Source organism: Prionailurus bengalensis, chromosome C2, assembly GCF_016509475.1.
Source record: "Prionailurus bengalensis isolate Pbe53 chromosome C2, Fcat_Pben_1.1_paternal_pri, whole genome shotgun sequence".
NCBI lineage: Eukaryota > Metazoa > Chordata > Mammalia > Carnivora > Felidae > Prionailurus > Prionailurus bengalensis.
The window spans coordinates 152,928,706-152,947,888 of NC_057350.1; the positions used below are offsets into that span (position 1 = coordinate 152,928,706).

Below are 19,183 nucleotides of genomic sequence, written 5' to 3' on the forward strand. Positions count from 1 at the left end.
CATGATTTAAAAAAATAATATAATAATTATTTCCAAGTGTTTACAGCAGCTTCCCTTCCTCCCCAAAGTTAGGTTGAATTAGTAGCTGAAGAAACCTACTGAGAATGTAGTATTTTGACTTTATGGAGTGAGTATTCAGGACTTTCAAAGGTTAGGAAGAATGTTATGACTGAGAGCCTCATGGAATCCTTATTTGCTGTTCAATGGCGTGGTCCTGATGCAAGGCTATCCGAACGTCTTTCTCAGGTGCTCACGTGTTGATCACCAAAGCCTCTAATTTCATACACGGTTTTATGTGTGTTCACAGGCCGCTCGTAGCCCTCTGGCCCTTTGGGGATACCCTTCTTTCTTCCAGGGTCTCAGTGCTCTCTTGTGGTGAGAAATTCAATTCAGGGTGATTTAATGAGCATATTTCAACGTTTATTTATTTTTGAGACAGAGAGAGACAGAGCATGAACAGGGGAGGGGCAGAGAGAGAGGGAGACACAGAATCTGAAACAGGCTGCAGGCTCTGAGCGGTCAGCACAGAGCCCGATGCGGGGCTCGAACTCACAGGCCGTGAGATCATGACCTGAGCCGAAGTCGGACGCCCAACTGACCAAGCCACCCAGGCGCCCCTAATGAGCATATTTCAAATTAAGATAATACGCAAATCCTTCTCACAAAATAGGCTAAATTTGCGCCCCAGTAACAGATAAGTATCAAAGGCCAGCAGCATGCCAAGCTCTGTGCTAAGCCCAAAGAGTCCAAGTGCGAACGAGGGAGCATATTCCTCTGGAAGCTGGCCTCTCGCAGGAACGAGAGAAAATGTGTTTGACTCTTTGGAAGTATGATGAGTGTTTTAAGAGAGATGTGTGGATACTGAGAGAAATAACAGGGGATATAACCCTGTCTATAACACGAGAGAAGCATCCTGCAATACCACGTGGGACGGTCACAGGTTCAGACTCAGCCAAGCCCACAAGACGCCATAGGCTTTAATCTAATACAAAGTTTCTTGAGCTTTCTGAAAGGATCCCCGGCAGGACACTGCATCCACAGTGCTTTCGTTTAATGAGGAGACAAACACTGTAACGTACAGTGCTTCCTTGACCCCGCACAGGGCAGGTACAGTTACTATGGGCAAAATCCAAGGGGGGTTGGGCCACCTGGACCCACAGACACCGCAGCCTTGGCTTCTAAATGGTCTTTATTGTGTCTTCGTCTCTCTAACCTTGTATGCCGGTCTTAGTTCTCTAGTCTAGGTGTAGTCTCAAAGCTCAGGCGTTGTTTTTTTTTTAAAAAAAATTTTTTTAAGGTTTATTCATTTCTCAGAGACAGAGAGACAGAGCGTGAGCAGGGTAGGGGCAGAGGGAGAGGGAGACACAGAATCTGAAACAGGCTCCAGGCTCTGAGCTGTCAGCACAGAGCCCAATCGGGGCTTGAACTCATGGACCACGAGATCGTGACCTGAGCCGAAGTCGGATGCCCAACCGACTGAGCCACCCAGGTGCACCAGGTGTTTGGTAGGCCAACTCTTAGTACATGATCTTCTGCATTGATCATAGCACAGTAGTTTCCAAGGAGATGGCAGGTCTCAGGTCACCTTCCTAGGCAGGTCTCCATGTGCCCAGGGCCCAGGCCTGGTCTTCAGCCTTTCCTCGCTGCCTCGTGCCCTGAAGACCATCCGGCTGGTTCTGAAGCATGAGTAGGAGGTTCTGGCAGGTGAGGAGATAGTGTGAACAAGTCCATTCAGTAGAAAAGTAACGGGGAAGGCTTTGCGCCTGAGGGTAAGTGGTCAGGGGGAGTAAGAAGAAACCCAGCAGCTTGTTGGGCACAGGGGCAGGAGACGGGAACTAATTCTGCAGGGTCTGGTAGCCCGTCAGTGCCAAGGATTTTTACTTGGATCACAAAGGAAACAAGACCTGACCAGGTTAGGGGTTTATAAAGGTCCCCGTGGCTACTACATGGAGAATGGATGCATGGAGTACATGAGGCAGCCACTTAGGAGACTACGTTGATACAGGTGAGAGTCACAAAGCAGTGCGGTGGAGATGATGAGAAATGGATGGATGAGTTCCAAAGGCATTTAGGAGACAGAAAGAGCAAAATTTGTGAATTGAATAGTAGGGTTTCACTGAGGTCTGAGAAAGGGGCACAATGGATGTCTTCCTTCTGAGTCACCCTAACGCCAAGTCTACCCCTCACCGAGTCCTATTCTGCCCACCAAGCAAACTCCCAATCAATTTGTCAGGACCTTTGATTAAATGTGACTGAACAGCCCAGGCTTACCAGGTATCTGAAGAAAGCCTTTGGCATAAAGGGGCCGACATAAAGAAATGGGAAAAATGATCGTTGTCATAGTTCAGGCAGCTATAATAAAATACAGTAGACGGAGTGACTTATCGACAACAGGAATTTATTTCTCACAGCTCTGGAGGCTGGAAGTTCAAGATGAGGGCACCAGCTTGGTTGGGTTCTAGTGAGGGTCTCTTCCAGATTGTAGGTGGCAGTCTTCTCTGCTGTGTCCTTGCATGGCAGAAAGGGGGTGAGAGAGCTCTCTGGGGTCTCTTTTTTGAGGGTACGAATCCCATCATGAGGGTTCCACTCTCCTGCTCTAATCACCACCCACAGGCCCCACCTCCAAACAGTATCCCACTGAAGATAACAACTGCAAGGTACAAATTTCAGGAGGACCCAAACATTCAGGCCATAAGAGCTGTGGACAAAACAACAGTTTAGAGAGAACCAACAAGGACTTTTAAAACCTTAAATAGGGTCCTCAGTGAAATTAAAAGAGCTGTTGTGTACATAAAAACAAAAATAGCTCATTATGAAAAAGGAACAGGGGTGTCTGGGTGGCTCAGTCGGTTGAGCGTCCGACTTCGGCTCAGGTCATGATTTCCAGTTTGTGAGTTCAGCCCCGCGTCGGGCTCTGTGCTGACAGCTCAGAGCCTGGAGCCTGCTTCAGATTCTGTGTCTCCCTCTCTCTCTGCCCCTCCCCCAGTCAATGCTCTGTCTCTCTCTGTCTCAAAAATAAATATAAACATTAAAAATTTTAAGTATTATTTATTTAATTGTTAAATTATTATTTATTTTATTATTATATTAAAATTTTTAATATAAACATTAAAAAGGGAACAGTGAACACAAGGTTTTTTTTGTAACATGATTCCAAAAACTCAATAATAGAATTAAAAGATTAAGTTGAGGAGGGGCACCTGGGTGGCTTAGTCGGTTAAGCGTCCAACTTTGGCTCAGGTCATGATTCCATGGTTTGTGAGTTTGAGCCCTACACTGGGTTCTCTGCCGTCAGCACAGAGCCCGATTCAGATCCTCTGTATCTTTGTGCCCCTCCCCCATTTGTGCGCACATGTGCGTGCGTGCTCTCTCTCTCTCTAAAATAAATACATTAAAAAAAATTTTTTTTAAAGATTAAGTTGAGGAAATACTCCCCAGAAAGTAGCAACAACAGAGAGACAGAAAATATGAGAATAAGTATCAATCCAGAAATTCCAACTTTCGACTAAATAGAAATTTCTGAAACAGAGTACAGAAAAAACAAAAGGGAGAAAATTAGCAATGCAACAATACAAAGAATTTTCCTGAGCTTGAGGATGCACGTCTCTCTGTCCCTCCGTGTACCATAAAGTGCCCAACACCGTGAATGAAGAAAGGCCATGCCAAGGGCATTATTGTGGCATTTCAGAACCTTTAGGAGTCAAGATCTTAAAATAAAGAGAAAAAGGTTACCCACAAAGGAACAAAAATCAAAATGATATCAGAATTCTCAACAGCGACACAGGATAACCACTGCACGATGCCTTCATATTTCTAAGGAAAAATTATTTTCAAACCAGAATTCTACTTCTGACCAAACCATCAACTGTGAAGGCAGGATAAAAGTATACTCACATAGGCAAAGATCACCCAGTCTTCTTAAGAAGCCACTTGAGATTTGTTCCAGAAAAATGAGGAAATACAACTTGGAAAAAGCAACACACAAGAGCCAACAAAAAATGGATCTGACTGGGGAGAGCCGTCAACCAAGGCCGCGGTACTTTTCTGGAAAGAGGGATGTAAGTGGTGACGGAGTGGGTGGGGTAGGATATTGGGGAGCTAACCCTCATCTACCACAGCAGCAACTTAATCACCAAGGACTAAAATTGAGAGATAGCGGCATAAACATTATCTTTAGAGGTACGGACATAAACGAGTTGAAAGTTGTTGACTTTGGGGTATGTAAATAAATGGTGGTTCAAGAGTGGTGATAAAGGTCTTAATTACAAGGCTTTGGGTACCACATGGCTTTTAAACTGTACGCATGTATTCCTTCGGTCAAAATGCTGTACTTATCAAAAATGAAGAAAGTATGTACCCTTAGTATTATCTGATAGATGCACTTAGTGATGTGTGCTCTGATGACGTGGGCAAAGACCCATGTACACGATATCCACTGTTTGTAAAGTAGAACCCAAATGTTTGTGAGACCAAAAAGATTTAACAACTGAAGCATAAATCTTCACCATTCGCACAGCAGTTAAATAAATCATCGGGCTGTAAGGCATGGAAAGAAATGAGATATTTCCCTGTATGGTCGTGTGGAAAGGCCTCCGTGCTATCTTGTTCCATGAAAAAAAAAACAAGGCGCAAGAGAGCGGTCAAAGAACGCTCCCATAAATGTATCGTAAAAGGTGTATACGGGTACATACGTGCTTCTCTTTGTAGAAAACTTGTGGAAAGCTATAGAAGTCACTGTTAAGCTGTTGCTTCTAGGAAGTGGGACTGAGGGTCTGAGGAGAGAGGGAGATTTCATATTTATTACCACTAATTGTTCACTGCGTCCCCGCACTCCATGTTTAATGAAAAGAAAAAACCTGCTAATATGAACTTACTAATCAATCCAGTTGAAAAGAGCCAGTGAGTGCCCACAGTAAGGTGCGGGCTGGGAAGCTTGGCAGCTGGGGCACAGTCACTCGACAAAAGCTCTAGGGCTTTCCAATGGGAGCCGTGGTCCCCAGAAGAGCAGGTGCGTTGGCCAGGATGGGCGGGAGGCAGGAGCGAAGCTGGCCTGGAATGTAACTCCTCCTCTGTTCCTTTGTTCCCATCTAGTGCCTGTTCTGAACAATTTCAGTGCAACCACACCAAAAGGAATCCTGACTATAATTATACCAATTTTGACAACTTTGGCTGGTCTTTTCTGTCCATGTTTCGGCTGATAACCCAAGATTCCTGGGAGAAGCTTTATCAACAGGTTATCTAATTACCCTCCCTCCCCCACCCCCTCCTCTCCCTCTCCCCCCTCCCTCCCTCCCCCTCCATCACTCATTGACATTTCCGTCGTTTATTCATAACTTGCCATCCACTCCCCGCCATTGTCCTCTGCTCTCCGTCCTCAGCAGTGGTACTGTTAGGTTCTACTTCAGATATTCCATTAGAAACGCCAAAAAAAGTGCCTCCTTTTCCTAGAAATGCTGCCCCTCTCCAGATTCCCTGCAGCCTGCGGTTCTGCTGCCCAAGCTGGGGTTTTCAGGAAGCATTCCTTTCTCTCCTGCCTTTTCAATTCTAAAATGCAAATACCCTTGAGAAAGTCATCGTAAAGTTCTGAGACTCACATGGGAGTTCAGGGCCGGCCTCTCCTCACTGATGGGCAGCAGGAGCCCCCCCAGGAACGCGAGGCTATCCATGATGCTGCTGTGGGCGGCTCGGCCAACCGGTGCTGGGGGCGGGCCGCTTGCCACTGTGCTGCGTCTCCTTGAGGTGACGGTCACCTCCTGCGGAACAAGGCTTGAGACACAAGCGTGTGCTGTGTCCTTTGCAGACCTTGCGTACCTCAGGGCTTTTCTCAGTCTTCTTCTTCGTGGTGGTCATCTTCCTGGGCTCCTTCTACCTGATTAACTTAACCCTGGCTGTTGTCACCATGGCTTACGAGGAGCAGAACAGAAACGTAGCTGCCGAGACCGAGGCCAAGGAGAAGATGTTCCAGGAAGCCCAGCGGCTGCTGAAGGAGGAAAAGGAGGTAGGGACACGCAGCGTCAGACAGTGGGGTCTGCTTAGGGGGTGGACTGCAGAGGTCGCGAAGCCTTGAGCCTTAGGCCGGGGCTCAGAGCCTTCTCTACTATGCGTTTTGGAGAATTTAAGCCCCTCGAAGACTGGCTCTGCTGCTGTTCTTACTGAGCTGTCCAGGCACAGAGGTCTTGAGAGCAGGAAATCCTCGGTCTTCTGAGACCTGGGCCTTGTAGGACAGACCCCAAACCGGGGCTAGAGGATAAAGTATACATATATGTAAATTAAGGCTGTGCTCCAGGCTTGTTTATGGGAACCCGGAGATGCCTGTATTCAGGGCCTTTGCTTGCCGAGGCTTTGGGAAAGTACAATGGTGCTCTAGACACAATAGCCGTGATTACCTCTCCCTTCTTGAAACTCCCGTCATATTTACAGGCCATTCTCATTGTTTCTTGGCGTCTTTACATTTTTCCAATTCGAAGACTTCAGGAACATGTTTTGTTCTCTTTCTCAGCCTCCACGGAGATTTGTCAGAGGGAGGCCCCACCATGTTTAATACCGGCATCATCAGGCACAGACACGTATAGAGTGCCGTGCTACGGTTTAGCGATAGAGACATGAAAGCATTAACCTTGCCTTTGAGGCTGCAGTCTCTGTGGATAAATAAACAGGATATGTCCCTCTGGTAAATAATAACAAAGCTAGCCTATTCCAAGTCGGCGATGAGCAATCTAAGTGGGTGGACGCCTCCAGAAGGGAGGAGAGAACGCTCACGGGGGTCAGGTCATTTGCAGTGTTTTATGGGGAGGTATAATCTGTTTATTAATTGTTTTTGTTCACTTTCTAAGGCTCTGGTTGCCATGGGAATTGACAGAAGTTCACTTAATTCCCTTGAGGCATCATCTTTTTCCCCAAAGAAGAGAAAGCTATTTGGTAATAGGAAACGAAAGTCCTTTTTTTTTGAGAGACTCTGGGAAAGACCAGCCTCCAGAATCAGATTCTGATGAAGATTCCACGAAAAAGGCAAGTCTCGGCCCAGGGATTAATGATCCTATAGCACCGTTAGGGGGACAGGTCAAGTTGTCAGCCTAGTTGAAGGGATTCATTCATTCATTTAGTCATTCATCCATTTGCACGTACTTTCCCACATCCATGCATCTATTCAACTACCCATTTCTTTGCAAACATCTATTTGAAGTGTCGACAGGGTTTACCAGCCACATGGCACTGGGGTAGGTACAAGGGCTATGTGAGATGTCTGAAACAGACGACTAACGATGAAGACACACGAACAAGGAGGCGGTTATTGTTTAGTATGACAGCTGACATGATGATCACATATGGGAGAACAGAGGAGAAGCCATGGCTTAAAGTGGCCAACTAAGGTTCGTCATTAAGCTGGTTACCACTGAAGGTACTTGGAGTTTAACCTCCGTGGAGTGAGGGCACTAGAGTATTTATACACCGACTTTGGTCCATCATTGGTTCCAGACTGCTGGATTCAGGTGACAATCATTTTCCTGCATTTCTGACTTTGTGTTCATTAGGGCAGAGGGTGGTCAGGTCGCCAGAGAAAGCCCTCAGGGAGGACCCGGGGACATACAGATCTGGCCAACGGCAGCATCTATGACTTGGGGGGGGGGCGGGAGAAGAGCCATGGATCAGAAGAGTTCCCAGAGGAAAAAAGCATCCGTGCCCAAAGGATGAATTAATGTTTCATCCCTGGGTAAAAAGTGAATGGAGCACCACAGGTAGAGGGAGCGGCACACGCAAAGGCCTGGAGGCAAAGGAGAGCGGGAGAATGTGACCTCGTAGAACACTTGTGAGTGTGTGTGTGCACGTGCATGTGTGTATGAGGCTGGAGACGGCCTGGCAAGAGGCTATAGCGGTAGGATGGGGTCATCACAAAAGGCCTTGAAGCCGAGCTGAGGGGCTCGCCCTTTACTCAGGGACCAAGGGCTAAGCAGTATTGAAAGTTGTTTGTTTGTTTTTTTTAATATTTATTTATTTTTGAGATAGAGAAAGAGACAGAGTGCGGGCAGGGGAGGGGCAGAGAGAGAGAGAGGGAGACACAGAATCCAAAGCAGCTCCAGGCTCTGAGCCGACAGCTGAGAGCCTGGTACGATACGGGGCTTGAACTCATGAACCATGAGATCATGACCTGAGCCAAAGTTGGACGCTCAACCGACTGAGCCCCCTGGGCGCCCGTGAAAGGTTTTAAGCAAAAGAGTGACTTGACCAGGTTGACAGTTTTGAAATCCTAGATGCACTGAAGAGACCGGACCAGAGCAGGACGAGACTGGAGGGAACCAGTTGAGAAGTTGTGGTGGCAATCCAAGTAAGAGGCGACAGGGGCTTAAACTGTGGTGAGGGCAGGAGGATGAAGAGACAATAGTGGTACAGTGATTTCCAGAAGCGAAAATTTGGCACTTGACTAGATAGATGCAGAGAGGGGGAAGATGCCAGGTTGACTGCTTGGGTAGCCAACTTGATGGACGGTAGTTTACCGAGACCGGAAAGGAGCTTGTCCTGGGGGAGGGAAGGATGGCGAGCTCAGTTTTGGGTGTGGCAAGTTTGAAATGCCTGTGGGGCATCCTAGCAGGGGTATTTTGTAGGCCAAGTGGATATGAAGCTATGAGGGGTAGAGAAAAACCCTATCTTTATCAGTGTGGCGGGGGATGTTTGAACACGTTTTAATTGTGGAGAGAGAAATCGGAGGAGAGGAAAACGTTGAAGATACAGGCCAGGGAATCATGGCGAGAGCCACTTTTCTGAGATGGGAGGAAGAGGTGAAGTGGTCGGAAGGGAGGGTGCTTGCCTGAGGGGAGGTGGGGAAAGGGGGTCGGGGGCCTTTACAGAAGTAGGTGGGCAGACCTCGTCCATTGCTGTGTGCAGTTCTCTGGTGGAGTGACAGGGACCCATCTTTCAGTTTAGAGGCTTCTCTAATGTCAGACCATCGCATATTGAAGAGCCTGCAAATATTTTTTAGTATTTTGAAGGGTTTTTTTTTTCTCATTTCACAAAACAATAGACCAAGAGCAGACAGCTAATAAAAAGTGTCTTTTCCCTAAGCCAAAATAGGAAATAGCTATAGAAAGACTACAGGTTGCCTTTAAAATAGCTTATCACTGGGGCACCTGGGTGGCTCAGTCAGTTAAGCATCTGACTTCAACTCAGGTCATGATCTCACGGTTTGAACCCTGCAGCGGGCTCCGTGCTGACAGCGTGAAGCCTGCTTGGGATTCTCTCTCTCTCCTCTCTCTGCCCCTCCCCAAATCATGCTTTCTCTCTCACAATAAATGAATAAACTTAACTAAAATAAGATAGTTCCCTCTGGGGCCACGGTTGGTCAGAACTTCGGGGAAACAAGTCATTATGGCAATTCCCTAGGTAGCTGCAGATTTATGTACTGTCGTGTCCAGAGACTTTAGAATTGTAGGTAAGGCGAGAGTCGAGCCCCCAAGCACAGCCTGAGAGAGTGCTTGAGGTTTAGTGTATAGACTTTGTCATATTTATTTTGGCTGTTCTTTTTAGTTACTGACTGTTTCAGAATCAATTTAGGCAGCCATTCTAACCTGGCCCTGATCCACCCTTCTAAATGAATCTATCCCCTCACTCCTGCCACTCAAAAACATTATTTCTAGTTTTGACTTTTTGTTGCTTTTGTGTCCTGAACCGTTTATTGCTCCTTTGTTTTTTGTAAAATTTCGGTTCCTCTTTGTTGACAATGAATAAATCACAGAGAAAGAAACATTTCCATAGTTAGGATCCTGGAAATGTGCATACATTAAAAAGTATGAACGCCACCCTGCATTTTAGTTATTTATGAAATCTGAAACAGGAAAGCTGAACCTTCGTCCTGCCATGAGATGGAAGGGAGCAGAGCTATATAAGATACTAAGTCTTTTCCAGGCATGTGGTGTTCAAACAGAGTAGCTTGTGACCTTTTGAGGAGGGGCAGTCCCTTCCCTTTGAAGGTCTACCATGCCTTACCTTCTCTTACAGCCACACATCCTAGAGCAAACCAAACGGCTGTCCCAGAATCTGTCAGTGGATTTCTGTGATGAGCACGGGGACCCCTTCCAAAGGCAGAGGGCCCTGAGTGCCGTCAGCATCCTCACCATCACCATGCAGGGTAAGCTCTGCCGTCCTGGCCCCAGGGACAGCCCAACTGCAGTGACGTCCCTCCCTTTTCCTTCTTTCCAGCTCCCCCAGAAGCCCTCTGTAGCCCCTTCTGCTTCCTGCAGAGTGACTTCTTGTGCCTCTTTGGAGCATGGGAGCCAAGTGGCTTGAGGAAGGAGGCCCACCCTGAGTTGGCCCTTGGGTATTGGTGGGAACTGGCTAGCTTTGGCATTTAGGACCAAGAGTACAGACAAGACCCCCACCCTTACCCACCCTGATCAGGCCAGGCAGTCACAGGGAGCCGCAGTGGCAATGACAGTGACCAAAGAAGAGACGACACAGAAGTTTCCAGAAGGTGACGGTTGTCATGGAAGTTAGAGTTAGGAATCTGGCATGCAAAGTGGAAGACCTGTGTAGATAGGCTGGAATCATCTGATGGACCTCATCAACAGCAGGTAACCAGGACCCCCAACTGAGGGGTTGGTGTTCAAAGGCAGGACCCAAGTCCTTACAGGGACGGGGTCAGATTCGTCCTTAGCACTTTTGAGCCCTATTGCATCACTTCATTTGGCTTATATGAGTCCCTTGAAATGGTGCCGGGGAAATCGGAAATCAGGGGTACAGTGGCCTTGTGGCCTAAGTTCAACCTGCTGATAGAGTACCTTTTGCTTCAAAACAAAAGATGCCCCTGCCTGAATACCTGGCCTTCCTCTGAGCCCTGGTAGCTCTGTGTGCCTCTGGTACAGCTGTCACCGTGGTCTGCCTTGAATGAACATAATTTGAGCTTATACCTTTCTCTCTCACGGGTTCACAGCCTGTGAGTGTTGACTTCCCCATCTGTATCTCTAACGGTGCGGCTCAGCTCCCAGATGCTCAACACAAGTATAAAGACTGGATGTACATGGCTGTACCGCAGGGAAGTTGTATATGGCAAACCTTTCTGGCTGCACCCGTCAGCGCCCTTCTTGGCTGATCACGTTGTTCACAAGAGACCGTAGGGAAGAGGGAGGGAAGAGAGTGGAATGCACTCAGGCAAACAGCGGCCAGCTGGATTCATAGCTAACTACTCAACTGCTCTCCCATTCTCCTTCTCCAGAGCAAGAAAAATCACAGGAGCCTTGCCTCCCATGTGGGGGAAACGTGGCGTCCAGATACCTCGTGTGGAACTGCAGCCCCCAGTGGCTGTGTGTTAAGAAGACCCTGCGAGTCGTGATGACCGACCCCTTTACTGAGCTGGTCATCACCATCTGCATCGTAATCAACACTGTCTTCTTGGCCTTGGAGCATTACAAAATGGACCAGAGTTTTGAGTATATGTTGTATACGGGGAATTTGGTAACTTTAGGCTTTTTAAAATATACAAATATTCCAAACTGTGACTTATAACTCTTTCAAAGTCTAAACATTTTGTAAGTGGCCTAACCTAGCCTAGGTCCCTGGTCCCCTTAAGTAGAGTCGAGGGCAAATACAACTGTTAGAATTTTGTTTTTACTCGTTTGGTAATTTTCCATGGCCCCCGTGTTGGCCCTCTGGTATGCCAAGGCACCTCTTTAGCCATCCAGTGGTAAGCCAGAAGGCAGCAGACATCTTAAAAGGTCAGCTATTTGGCACGCTCTTGGGGGCAAGAAAACATTAATGATGTCCAGAGACCCTTGGTAACGTGTCTCATGGTCCCCAGTGATGCCGATGGCATCATTTGTCACAAAATAATGTGACTGCCATTACTAGTTATTATTCCCCCTGGAAAGGTGGGCCAGGGCGTGGCAGCTGTGGGAGGCTTGCTTTCCCAGGAGGGAAAGCTTATGCTTATGTGCAAAGCTTATGAAGTACAATGCTTATGAAGGTGGGGTGGGGCTCCCGACTTGAGCCTGCTTCAGTATGTTTCTCGTTAGATGTATCTAATCCAAGTTAAATTGGGAAAATTAAGGTAGGAGGGCAGACGTTTCATGAACTGCTCAATTTATTGTTCCCGGAGAAGGCATTTTTCCCGAGGATTAATTAGTCTCCTAAATATCAGAAATAGCAAATTACCCGCTGAACGTTCTATCCTAATTAGCTAATGAGTGAATAGGCTAAAAATCTTACCAGAGTATGTAGCCATTTATTCTTTTTTTTTTTAAATTTATTTATTGTTTAATTTACATCCAAGTTAGTTAGCATATGGTGCAACAATAATTTCAGGAGTAGATTCCTTAATGCCCCTTCCCCATTTAGCCCATCCCCCCTCCCACAACCCCTCCAGCAACCCTGTTTTTCTCTATATTGAAGCGTCTCTTATGTTTTGTCCCCCTCCTTGTTTTTATATTAGTTTTGCTTCCCTTCCCTTATGCTCATCTTTTCTGTATCTTAAATTCCTCATATGAGTGAGGTCATGCGATATTTGTCTTTCTCTGACTAATTTCGCCTAGCATAATACCCGCTAGTTCCATCTACATAGTTGCAAATTGTAGGCATTTATTCTTAAAGTTTTATTTTATTTTTCCAGCTTAAAAAAGTAATACATGCTTTTTTTTAAATTTTAAAAATAAGGAAAATTTTAAAGATGAGGGGAATACAAAGCAGAAACTTATTTCCTATGGTCCTGTTGGCAAAGATGATCATTTTTTAGCATTGCAGAGGATTTCTAGGCAATATGTACGTATGTGTTTTTTAATTAATTATTTTACGCTGATCGGAACCCGCTGTGCCTATTGAATCAGAAGTTGGTTCACAGAGCTGCTTCCATGCATCAGGTTTAGGTAACTGACACCCTCAGTTCCAGGCGCCCCTCAGGAGGAGCAGGGATCCAGTGGGACCACAGGGCAGGACCAAGGTGGCCCTCCATGCAGTCTGCATTTACGTTTCTTTCCCCAAACTGCCCTTGGGAGGAAGTGCCCTTGTGGGTGTGTGTGGGTCAGATCAGATTTCATGCTGCTCGATGAAACTAACACACATGGTCCCTTCTAATAGGCTGGTGTCTTCTGGGCTCTAGGCCAGCGTATTCAGCTATCTCCTGCTGACGTATCCCAGACATGGGCTGACAGTGTTATTTCCCTTGGAGACAGAAAGCTGTGCCCACGAGACCATGGTTCCCGGCTCAACGGAGTCAGCAGAGCCATCCTTCATCACCTCCTGGTGGATGGAGTTATTAGATTAGTTCCAGAGAATAACCCAAAAAACCCAAAGTCATGCCCCTAGACAGGGCTTTCCAGTTGCAAAGGTGGCCTGTCTGTCCATCCCTTCATTTTCTGATCCAAGTGTGGGAAATGACAAAAGCCACCCTCTCAGATTTCCCACTGATTAGACGTTCTGGGTGTTGAGGTGAAGCTGCATTTTGTAGTCAGAAGTTGGATAATTAAGTGACATTCTTCTTCACTCTCCCCAGAAGTGGTATAGAAGGAGGCCCAGGGACATTGTTGGTGTCTGAGTTCACAGGCAGTGGCTGCACCCCAGCCCCTGAAAATTGACACGAAACCTGCATTGCTGGCCACGTAGCCTGTGCTTCCATCCCCTGCGCCCCGTTCCCTAGGCACACGATACGAGGGTGGTAGCCACCTCATCTGTGCCCCCGTAGGAGCGGTGGAAGGAGGCTTTGGAGCCCTGAGTTCCCAAGAACACATCCAAGCCTCCCTCCTCTGATGGGTGGACGAGGCTTTAACTGGCCTGTGGAGGTTCTGTGGGACTGGACTTGAAAATGGACTCTCTAGGCTTTGGGACAGTTTAAATCAGGGGAGTACGTTGAGCTCCCGAAAAGCCATGAGTAGCAGTTGAGTCGGCTTGCAAAACCCATGGTCCCAAGGCATGTAGGGTTGCTTGCTGTAGGGCTAGACGGCTTAAGCCTGAAGGGGACAGGAGGGGGAGGAGGAGCTCAAAAGGGGACAGGGATCAGTCCAGCATAATTAACTAGAACAGGTAACACTGCGTGCTTTTAGACTCTGGTTGCAGCTTTGGGCAGAAGTAGATAGAAATTTTTAAAGGGAAAAGACTGATACGAGCTTTGGGTTTTTTGGTTTTTGGTTTTTGGTTTTGCCCCCTTGATTTCTATTTGCCTATCTTGGATTTATCTTTGCCTATTCCCCCCCCCCCTCCCTTTTTTTTTTTTTTTTAACTTGTGTCACTTTATTTTAGGGATTTTTAAAGATAAATAGTACGTCATCAAATTATTTATAAAAATGGATCATCTGTTACTTTTAATAAGGACGTTTAAAAATCATTTCTGGGGTGTTTCTTTTTCTTTTCCAAAGCCGTAGAGTCCTATAGCTGACAACCTTTTTATATTTATTACTTATTTCATGCTATTGTTTTCATATTTCATATTATTTCATACTATTGTTTTCTCATATCTATTTGTGTATGTGTGAGAGAGAATGTGCTATTTGCTATGAAGAAATGCTTTGTTTTATCGTCTGCAAAGATGTAGATGATGTAGAGTTTGGCTGCCACTTATTCAACACTGCAGTGTTTTTCAGCCTGTATTTATCTAATTTTCAAAGACAAAACCAAAAACATATATTTGTGCCCGTGGAAATCACATCGTTTAGCGCTTTCTGTAACTCTTGCCCTTCTTTTTGATTCTCCGGTATTTTGTTCTGGAATAAGGAACCCTGCATTCTGCGAGTGAATGTTTAGGATTATACGCCAACTCACTTCTCCTCCTTTCAACCATGACCAATGTGGGGTTTAGCCCATGGTATTCATCATAGAGGCTAAGCCTACATATTGAGTTGCTCAACGATGTTTCCTGTTCCCGGCAGTGTTTTCTCAAGTCTCTGCTCTGGGCCCCCCCCCCCTTTTTTTTTTTCAACGTTTATTTTTTATTTTTGGGACAGAGAGAGACAGAGCATGAACGGGGGAGGGGCAGAGAGAGAGGGAGACACAGAATCAGAAACAGGCTCCAGGCTCTGAGCCATCAGCCCAGAGCCCGACGCGGACCGCGAGATCGTGACCTGGCTGAAGTCGGACGCTTAACCGACTGCGCCACCCAGGCGCCCCATCTGGGCCCCTTTTAAATCTTTTTCTGATCAAAGTGGTTGGGTGAACTCCTCCTGGGTTCTGCTTTACGGAGGATATTTATCTTCAGTTTTCAGAGCTGCCGTGTACTCCCCACCTCCCCTATTTTGGAACTTTCATTGACATTTTAAAGGATCTTAGAGGAGGGATCGCTTGACATTTTCTATCACTCTGCCTTATTTTCAGCTGAATGGGAAATAATATTTATTCTCCACGCCGATGTCGGCGAGCTTGGGAACACTGGAATGGGCACTATGGGGAGAGGAATGGGGGGAGAGGAGCCAAGTAAATCAAAATGCGCTGTATTTCTTCGTGACTTCTGCAATTCCCTTGGACCATTCTTAGAATTGTATCTTCAAGGAGCAGTAGCTCCCTTTTCTCATTCTTCCCTGTCTCACTGCAGGTTTTCACTGGCATTTTCATGGCAGAAATGTGCCTAAAAATCATCGCGCTCGATCCCTACAACTACTTCCGCCGAGGCTGGAACATTTTTGACAGCATCGTCGCTCTTCTGAGTTTTGCAGATGTGATGAACAGTGTAGTCGTAGGAAAACAAAGCCCTCTGTTTTTCCATTCCTTAAGAGTGGTAAGGCACTTACTGTTGTATTTGACTGAAATGCCTTAGCGGCCAGGGTTGACGAGAGTCTTGAGTGAGTTCAGTGGCTATTTTGCACTCAACTTGAACTCCTCTTGCCTTAACCAGAGACTCAAAACTGCGCTCCCCCTGCCACCCAGGTTTTGCATATTCTTGGGAGTCCGCGGGGGTCTCCTCCCAGCTGAACCCCTCCCTCCCCACTCCCAAGATGATCGTTTGGGCAAGCAGGTGCAGTGTCGTGTCTTCTGGTGTCAGGATTCTGCTCCTTGATTAGCGTACCACCCCTCCCTCCATCTCTTCCCCACCACCCACCCCTGAGCTCCGAGCCAGGCACCCTCACATCTGGGCTCACCAAGGGGGTGGTGAAGACCGACAGGCACGAGGTTCCACCTCACGGCTTCCAGGGCCACATTCCCATCCTGTCGTCTCAGCCCTCCGTCTACTGCCCATGGAGGCATGCTGGTGACCTTTTGCAGAGGCACCTGATAGGAGCTGCCTCGAAGGAGGGCTGAAAGGTGAGGAAAAGTACTGTCTTCAAGGAGTCTGGCATCTAGAGACGCGACAAGGCAGGGCCAGAAACGACCATGAGGCAAAGTAGAGAACGTGACAGACCCCATGAGAAGTATGGATAGAAAGCTACAGAGAGACCACATCTAACAGGGGAAGCAGGAAGCCAGAAAAGGTGGCCTTTTGTCCCCTTCCAGAGACTTGCTTTTGATTTTGGCAGGGATGAGATTTCCAGGAGTAAGACAGTTGCCGCAGTTACAGAAGGTGTACATTTTATACTTGGGATATGTTAGGCGATCACACTGCCCAAAGTCATGCATCGTTTTAGGCTGCTCTCCTGAAGTTTTATTGGTGCTCAGGTGAGCAAAGTTACGTTTGCTTTACGATTGTTTAGGCTTATTACAGCCATGCTCTGAGGGGCGGGACTCTGTGGAGTTGTCTATATGAGAACAGAACCATGATTTCCCCCATCTACCCTCTGGGGACACAGCGCTGATCCTTCTCTTGGGCCATAAGTCTTACTGACCTGAAATGTTTCTCCCAAATAGTTGATAGGATTGTACTTTGGAATGAAACCCATTGGTTTACATTGGAAGTTAATGTAGGAAATGACCTATGAACGTAGTTGCCACGTTGTCTCCTACAGGGTCTGTAAAGTTCCAGGGAAAAAATGTTCTTTTTGGAAAAAGTGTGTGTGTTTTGAGTAGCTGATTGCTTTTTTTCTCCTGGGTACAAATGTCATATTACTCTCATCACTGTTAGACAGTTTAGATTCAGACTTGTGACCTGAATTATGTAAAGCAGGAGTTAGCAGTTTTTTTCTGTAAAAGGCCAGATGGTAAATATTTTCAGCATTATAGGCTATATGGTCTCTGTCGAAATCATTCAACTCTGCTGCTATAGCACAGAAGTAGCCATAGACATTCGAGAAGAAATGGACGTGACTGTGTTCCGATAGAATTTTATTTACAGGCGTGGACATTTGAACTTCATACAGTTCTCATGTGTGATGAAATACCCTTCTTTTGATTATTGTCTAACCATTTAAAAATGTAAAATATTCTAAGCCCTTAGGCCATACCAAAACAGGCACTGGCTGGATTTGGTCCTTGGGCCAGACTTTTTTGACTCTGGGTATAGTATTCTATAGTATTCGATAGTATAGAATTCCAAAACATTTCATTTTATGCAACAGACACGTATGCTTAATTCCACCATCATGACTCCAAAGTATCATTTAACAAAAATCAGAACAAAATATTTCTTTTTTTTAATTTATTTAAATTCTAGTTAGTTAACATATAGTGTATATTGGTTTCAGGAGTAGAATTTAGTGATTCATCACTTACATATATCCCAGTGCCCATCCCAACAAGTGCCCTCCTTAATACCCATCACCCATCTAGCCTATCCCCCTACCCACTTCCCCTCCAGCAACCCTTAGTTTGTTCTCTGTAGAATATTTCCATTTTTTTTAACTTTTTAAATTTTTATTTATTTTTGAGAGAGAGAGCGAGAGAGAGACAGCGTGAGCAGGGGAGGGCAGAGGGAGAGGGAGACACAGAATCCGAAGCAGGCTCCAGGCTCTGAGCTGTCATTACAGAGCCTGATGCGGGGCTCCAACCAACGAACCGTGAGATCATGACCTGAGCCGAAGTCGGACACTTAACTGACTGAGCCACCCAAGCGCCCCAAATATTTCCATTTTTAAAACAAAAAGTAAATATGGGTGTTAGCGTAGGACAAGGAGTTGATGACTATGTTTAGGATGGATTTGGCTTTGAAAAGATTTTTGATAATCATAAATGCTGTGCTTTGGGAACGTGTCATTTACTACATAGCTGAGCAGATGGAATTTGTCTTTAACAGGCTTTTCTTCCACTTTTGTTTATTGTCTGTTTCTACAGCTAAGGGTTTTCAAGTTAGCCAAATCCTGGCCGACTTTAAACACACTGATAAAGATAATTGGTCACTCCGTCGGAGCCCTGGGAAACCTGACCGTGGTCCTGGCCATTGTGGTCTTCATTTTCTCAGTAGTTGGCATGCAGCTTTTTGGCTCTAAATTCAATTCTGTAAGGAATAACACCAAAGCCTGTGGCCCTACAGTCCCATGTTTACGACGCTGGCACATGGGGGACTTCTACCGTTCCTTTCTGGTGGTATTCCGCATCCTCTGTGGGGAATGGATCGAAAACATGTGGGAATGTATGCAAGAAACTAGTAAACCACTGTGCGTCGTCGTCTTTCTGTTGATCATGGTGATAGGAAAACTCGTGGTGAGTGTCTTATATCTTTTTTTTTTAATATACGGACTAAACGGATGCATTACCTTCTTTTGCAATGCTTCGCTAGTGATTATTACTCTAAATATAAAATTAGGCATGTAATGTTACATGATATTAAAATATGCATTTGAATTTGACTTGAGGAAATTATTATAAGCATGAAACAAAACCTCCTCGTCACACAGCGCTCATGTTGACTGATGCCTCAATATCTATTCTACTACAGGTGATTATTCTAAGATAATTGTATTCTCTTTGTCCATGAATGGCTGAGGTAGGGATGTGTGACTTAATTTGGGCAATAAGATGTAAAGGGATATCTAGTAAGGAAGATTTCTTGGTCTTAAAAAAAAAAGGGGGGGATGAGCTAAAAAAAAAAAAAAAGGTCCTTTTACTTTCCCTGGGCCTTTTTATTAAAGACTGATTCATCTCAGAGCTGCAAACATTATCCAAGCAGGAGAAGAGCCAGCCTAACACAAAGTTGTTAGGAAGGTAGAGGGAAAAGGTGGAACGAACCTATCTTCGTGTTCCCCATGTTTTATTTTTTTATTTTATTTTATTTTTTGAGAGAGAGGGAGAGAGAGAGAGAGAACACGCACATGTGTGCAAGCAGGGGAGGGACAGAGTGGGAGAAAGAGAGAATCCCAAGCTTGGGACGGGGCTTGATCTCACAACTGTGAGATCGTGACCTGAGCTGAAA

At 46.0% G+C, this 19,183-nt stretch overlaps 1 protein-coding gene across 1 annotated transcript in view; it reads left to right on the forward strand.

The window, feature by feature from the left end:
* SCN11A (sodium voltage-gated channel alpha subunit 11) overlaps positions 1–19,183 on the forward strand; it is an 85,728-nt gene that overhangs the window by 20,454 nt on the left and 46,091 nt on the right. The window contains 8 exon segments of the mRNA XM_043595719.1: positions 5,092–5,233; positions 5,801–5,998; positions 6,834–6,938; positions 6,940–7,008; positions 9,991–10,120; positions 11,204–11,442; positions 15,500–15,682; positions 18,106–18,474. Of these exon segments, the coding sequence (XP_043451654.1) occupies positions 5,092–5,233; positions 5,801–5,998; positions 6,834–6,938; positions 6,940–7,008; positions 9,991–10,120; positions 11,204–11,442; positions 15,500–15,682; positions 18,106–18,474 (1,435 nt within the window).